This window comes from Octodon degus, unplaced genomic scaffold (assembly GCF_000260255.1).
Source record: "Octodon degus isolate 3935 unplaced genomic scaffold, OctDeg1.0 scaffold00109, whole genome shotgun sequence".
Taxonomy (NCBI): Eukaryota; Metazoa; Chordata; class Mammalia; order Rodentia; family Octodontidae; genus Octodon; species Octodon degus.
The window spans coordinates 4,975,677-4,982,325 of NW_004524685.1; the positions used below are offsets into that span (position 1 = coordinate 4,975,677).

At 43.3% G+C, this 6,649-nt stretch overlaps 1 protein-coding gene across 3 annotated transcripts in view; it reads left to right on the forward strand.

The window, feature by feature from the left end:
- Mcoln2 (mucolipin 2) overlaps window positions 1-5,241 on the forward strand; it is a 57,210-nt gene extending 51,969 nt beyond the window's left edge. For all 3 annotated transcript variants that reach the window (XM_004639294.2, XM_023724342.1, XM_023724343.1), the window contains exons 12-14: window positions 322-528; window positions 1,673-1,794; window positions 4,394-5,241. In XM_004639294.2, the coding sequence (XP_004639351.1) occupies window positions 322-528; window positions 1,673-1,794; window positions 4,394-4,430 (366 nt within the window). In that variant the 3' untranslated portion in view covers window positions 4,431-5,241. The remainder of the gene's footprint in view (window positions 1-321; window positions 529-1,672; window positions 1,795-4,393) is intronic.
- The last annotated feature ends 1,408 nt before the right edge of the window (window positions 5,242-6,649 follow it).

Genomic DNA, 6,649 nt, shown 5'->3' on the forward strand with positions numbered 1-6,649 from the left:
GCCCTGATAAATACTCTCAATGTGTGAATAACAACAAGATATTTGTGTCAAGTAGAGGAAAAAAATCAGGGTCCAAATTTGTTAGACAACATGACCAGAAGCATTTAAACAGTGCTTAGGAAGAAGCCAAGGGAAATACCCAGATAGCATCTCTAAGAGTGTGATTTAAATAGTTTCCTATTCTTGTCATGTTCTAGCTGTCTTAAAAATCAATAAATTACTTCTAATGAGAAAAGCAGGTTTATGCTAACAAGCTAATTACATCTCTCTACTTTGTAGGATACTTTATCTCAGAAGCTAATTTCTGTTTCTTCCCTACAGTTTGAAAATCTGAACATAGTCGCCGAGTGCTTGTTTTCTCTGGTCAACGGCGATGACATGTTCGCAACGTTTGCTCAGATTCAACAGAAGAGCACCCTGGTGTGGCTGTTCAGCCGTCTGTACCTATATTCCTTCATTAGTCTTTTCATATACATGATTCTCAGCCTTTTCATCGCACTTATTACAGATTCTTATGATACTATTAAGGTAAGTATCAATATTTGCTGCCCAAAACCACTGCAACCTCCATATGCATTGGAACTTAGCATAAGAGTCACAGAGAATGTTATCATTGTATTTGGGCTTCCAAGGTTTTGTAGAGAGTAAAGCTTTTACCTGCTAGAAGCTAATTTTAAATATGGATTTAGGATTTTGCCCCTGTTACCCAGATTGGAGTGGGTGGCTTTAGAGGTGCTGTAAGAAAGATACCAGAAAAGAGAAAGGGTGGGCTGAATCCAGTAGCCAGCCTGCTGCTGTGGTAGTGACCAATGCAGGCTGTGTGGCCACCTGGAACTTGGGATTGAGAGGGTACATTTTCAGGTATTGCCATTCATTACACAGGATGGTATGGTTACTTGTATGTGCAGCTTTCCTTTAAATAATGAAAGCGTAGTCTTGAGGGCTGCGTAGTGCCCTTCTTTCCTAAGCCACCCAGTGTGCCCTGTCCTTCCAGGCTGGACCCACTGAACTCAGTGGTAGTTTTAAGAAAGTCTGCTTCCTCAGGGGCTGGTGTCTGCGCAGCAGGTGCTGGAGGTTGGAGAGCCCTGCTTTGGATCCAGAGCCTGAGCACTGTGAGGGCCGAGTTAGTCTCCTTGGATGTCGCCACCTGCTGAACTTTCCCCAGGCTAATGAAGAGGACAGCCAGGCCACTGGCATCATGGGGAGATGAGATGTCAGGGCCGGGCAGAAAAACTCGACCTCACTAGGTGTGAGAGCAGAGGGCCCTGAGGTCTTTGTGTCTGCTTGGAAAACTCAGCCTTCACTCAGCAGCCACCTTCCATGAAAAGCAGAGGAAGTAGAGTCACCTGCGTGGTAGCATGTGGACTGGAAGTCTCCTCTGGTCTCAGTCCTAGCATTCGAGCTCTAGACTTTGGTCTACTTGCTGCATCCTCTGTGGGACACACATCCTTCCAAGACTCCCTGGGGCTTTCCTTTAGGTTGTCTGCTGTTCCCATGGGGGCCCTCGTTTGGCTGTTCTGGGACTTGACAGACTGATTCATCACTGTTTTAATAGTACTCTTTGGATCTGAGCGAGGCTGGTGGGAGAGTTTTGTTTCAGTAAAGGTGAATTTGGTTTATTGGCAATTTTTCATGCTGTATAAAATGACAGCATTGTGTGGTTTTTTCAAAGAAATATCAGCAGAATGGCTTTCCTGAGACGGATCTGCAGGGATTCCTGAAGGACAATAACAGCAAGGAGCAGCCCACAAACGAGGCCCTGGCCTGCCTGTCCTGTACCTGCTGCCTGAGAAGGTCAGTCCCATGTTCAGTCTCCTCGCTTCTGATGTGAACTTCGTAGCTTAAGGAAAAGTCATTCAAGGTTAATGGTGTTTTCAGCTCTGAAATCAGCTCACTGTGGGAAACACTTCAACTTTCTTTTTCTTTCCTCCTACCCAAATAATTAAATTATTTCTTGTAAAACAAGGTTGTGTGTAAACCTACATGATCTACATCCATTTGGGTTATCAAAAGACCCTTCAGCAAGGCATGAAAGATGTCCCTAAAGTCCAGAGACTGGACTCTTAGATGGATGGCCCAAGGAAGACGTCGGAGCTCTTTTGTTGGAGGTAGAACTCTGAGACTGTCCAAGGACATTCTGTTTTTTCACAGTATATGGCCCCCTATGACCTTAAGCAGAACAGGAGTCCTGTGTTTGTCCTTGGTGGCAAACATGCAATAGTAGCTGTTCCCTGGCCAGCTGTGCTTTGCTTACTGTTTGTCTGAATTCTTAAGAAAATGGTCCAAGGGCTGGCCAGGTAGCTCAGTGGACTAAAGCACCTGCTCAGGCAGATGTAGAGACGGGGGTTCGATCCCCGATGTGCTGTGCTGGCCCTCCCCCCAGGGCATGCTGAGATGGTATTGAGACTGGGTGTGGTGGTGAGCGCCTATAATCCCAGTGCTTGGGAAGCTGTAAACAGGAGAATCACTATGAGTCCGATCTACATAATGAGACCCTGTACATCCTGTAGACCTTGTCGTAAATTGGAGTCAGATGACTTTTCTTAGATGTGCCCATATGTGTTTTAATCTGAAGTCAGGAGTGGGAGTTCTTGACATAAATTACACCACACCTGTGTTTTTTGAGACGGATCCTCTAAATCCAACTCCTAAAAGAAGATGGGAGCACATAATTACTACTTAGAACCACAGGATATATTTTTCTGGAAATCAATTTGTATAGCATCTTGGGATTTGAAATGATAGGAATGAGAATATCCAAAGAATGTCTGGTAAATATGAAATGAGGCTTTCTGAGAAGAGGTAAGTTTTCAAAATCACATTTCATCTTCTCAGAGCCTCCAATTATTGCTGAAGAAACTGGGACAAAGAAAACATAATTCTCTTAATAGGCAGCTGCCTCCTAAGAGGCAGTCTGGATAGAGGAAGTGTCTCGGAGTCGCTGCTTTATTATGTAGTTAACTTTAAGGGGGAAAATGCTCTTTGGAAAAAGCAGTGTGGCTTCTGAGAAGTAACTGACAGCTCTCTGGCATCCTTGGTTTGCACTGCAAAGAGCCCTAGCAGGCTGTTCAGTGTTTGCTGCTGCAGCCTGAGAATAATGAAGTTATTTAAGAAGTGCCCTGGAGCCCTTGTCTCTGAGACTGGGTCTGGGAGGGGAGGAGGGCCTGTGGCCCTCTGGGGTTATTCAGAAGGTGCCTGGTGGGACACAGCATGTGTCTACTACAGGAATGAAAGATCCACGGCCAATGGGAAAGGCACCAAGAAACAATCTGCCTGTTGAACAGAACTAGATGATGAAAGTTTTGAAAAAAGAGGGTATTAATGATGTCAGAGGTGTTTAGGGGCTGGAGATATAGCTCAGTGGCATAGTGCCCACCTGGCAAGTGCAAGGTCCTGAGTTCAATTCCCAATACCAAAAAGAAAGGAAAAAAGGTCAGAAGTGTTTGTTGCCAAGTGTGGCCAAAAGGTAGTTCTTGGTGAAGGCAGCTAGGGTGATGTCAGTGGAGTTTTCAGACCAAAGCTTCGACCTCACAGGGATGGGAAGGACCCTACAGAGAGTAAGTGAAGGTCACGTGTCACAGTGGGCGTTAATGGATTGCAATTGGCACCCAGAGAAGAAGCAGTGCCTTTGACCCCATCAAAAGCTTTACCTTCATATGCTTCAAGGCCAGAAGCAAAGAATGAAACACATCAAAGGAAGGCTATGAACGGAGAGTAAACACTGGAGAAGGACCTCACAGAGGCCGCCTGGGCACTCAGAGGTTGGGTCTGTTCTCCCTTGTCTGCTGACCATGACGGAGGGCACCCATTTATCCCAGCTCTACCTCTTACAGGGCGTGGATATGCTCACGCTTTCTCAATAGAGCAGCCTGGCGACCCCACACAGTGGTCCTCCTTTGAGCAGCTGACAGGGTGCCTAACCTGATCATCAGAGCACCTGTTTTTTCTTTGTTTTTGTTTTGGACCCTGCCACTAATCAAGTGTGCCTTGTGACCACTACTAAACTTCTTGACCCCCTCTGATCTCATCAGGGAGAGCCAGGTGGCCCCTGAAACCTCTTCCAGGCATAAAGTGGTGTGGTTCTTTGGAGAGACATGCTTAATGAACAGATGTAAATTCAACTTTCTCTATCACAGTGAAGGAGGAAAACGAGGCCTCGCCAGTATCAGTGTGACTTCATTGGCGAAAGGATAGGAAGACTCTAAGGGACGCAGAGCTGCGCACAGTTGTTTCTGAAATCCTCTACTCAAATCTCGTGCCCTTCTTCCTCTTCCTCTTACGAGTTTCCCTAGCATGACCTATGTGTGCCTGGAGTATAGAGTTTGCTCCTAGTTCTTGGTGAAGACTTTTAAGTCCTTGCTCTCTTTTTTTTTCCTCCCCCATCCTATTATAGGAGAGGAAGTGATGACCCCTTGATACTTATTAACTAAGTTCTTCTGAGAAGGCGAGAATTTCAGGCCTCCTGTTCCAGCTGCAATGCCAAGGGACCTCCATCACCCTGGACCAGCACTCCTACAAGGATTGTCTTACTTGTGGACCGAGAAAGAGGAACAACTGTCAGCAGGCTGACCACGTCTGAAGTTCCAAAGTTACTTTTTTATAAATTTGGAGAATGAAGAGTAGACTGCAGGCTACTGCTGGACATTAGAGCCCTTGAGCAGTGACAATGAAATTGTCAATTTGTCTGTTAATTTATGACATGATAAGAGTCATAAGTGAAGAAGTCACATTTTGGAATGTACAAAACAAAGATATTTAAAGTTTTATATTTAAAGATGTGTGTTTGTTGTCAGGGAAGGGTTTGTTTTAAAAGCGATTCTTGGGTTCGAAGACTTCTTGTTATTTTATGACTTCCACAGAAGTGTAGTTGGTTGTGAAAGCCACTTAAGAGACCATACTTAATCATCAAAGAGACATCTTGGAGTAGACATTTTTCCACCTATTTTCCTGTGAGTTTTCTTCTTCAGCATACATGAAGTGAGTGCTGGCATGGTCGATGAGCTAACCTGAAAACAGAATATATGTCACTTGTGCTAATTCTTGGTTATACACACATGACATGTGACTGTAAACTACAGCACTCGTCATTCATCTTTTTTTCCCATAATTTTATTGATAAACAAATAGCGATGAGACAGTTTCAAATCGTCATTCATCTTAACACATGATCTCCCCTGTGCTGGACACAAAACTTTGTCAAGCAAGGAAATATGGTATATTTTTCCATAAATAAATTTATTTTTATTAGACTATATCACAATAGTAGTTATTAAAATGTGTTATTGCCTAATATCTACTAGTTAAAATTCTGATCACATCTGTATTAACTGCTTGGTCGACAAAAAGGATTTCTAATTTTCTTAAAAGCAGCGAAGAAGATTTAGGAGCTAGTATGAAGTTATTCAAGACACGTTTAGGATAATAACTTAAAAGATTAAGATCACTTCATATATAGATTTATTTCCTACTGGCACTACCTCAGGGGTCAACTATCTTAAGTTTATTGATGAAGAGCAGAATTTGAATTAAGCAGGACTTTGATCCCAGTGTTGTCTAGTTTATATGCAAATTTTCTTCCAAGGCCTTGTGGGAGGTGACTGGTCATGGGGACTGTAGCACACTTGCTCCTAGGAGGTGGTTCTGGATGAAGAGTTGGGTCACAAGGTGAGTCCCGGTTCTGTCCCTTTCTACTGTTCCCTTGATCTCTTTCTCTCCACTTCCTGCCCTCCATGCCATGGACTGTGTCACATCCATGGTGCCTGTCCACCAGGCTGCACTGTCTTGGACTCAGCTGGCTGTGGATGGAACCGTCCAGAACTTATGAGCCAGAAGAAGCTTTTCCTCCCTTAACTTGTATGTGTGGGGTGTTGGGTCTCCATAGTGAGAAGGTAACTGAGACATGGGCTGTCCCTCCTTTTCCCTGGCCATGGCTGTGCCTCTCTCCTTTATGTCCCTGCCTGATTTTCCTTCTGTTGTTCTCTTTGTTCTTTGTCCTCATTCATGTGCCCATATCAAATCTAGCCAGGGAAAACCATCCGGTTAATGCCATTAAAATGTGTAAGAAAATAAGTGATTGGCCTACATATAGAATCATTTGTTGAAGTTATTTTTGTTAATTTTTAAAAGTAAAAACATGCTATAATTGACTTTTAAACTGCAGACCATTAAGCCAGTGGTTGTAGGCTCATTCACTAGACTGCAGATTCAGGTGTGTAATTAAATCATTTATTAACTGAGTGATCCCTACGGACTTAGTTTGCTCCTTGAACAAAATTTCCTCTTGCTTCGGTTGTAGCCAAGACTGCCATTTGAATAGAAGATTAATGATGGTCTGTCATGCTCCTAGTATTCTTTTATTGACTTTTTTTTTTTTTTCTGGTGGTAGCAGGGATCAAACTCAGGACCTTGTACTTGCCAGGCAAGCATTTATTCCACTGAGCTATGTCCCTAGCCCCCTCTTTTATTGACTTTCATGTTTCCTTTTCTTTCTTTTTAAAACTAATTGAGTTTATTAGTACATTTTAGATATACATAATGATCACAGTCATATTAGGGAGTTTGTACCTATACATGGTATATCTTTTTTTGTTTGTTTGTTTTTGAGACAGGGTAATCTTGATCTTTTTTTTTCCCCATTCCCATCCCTTAC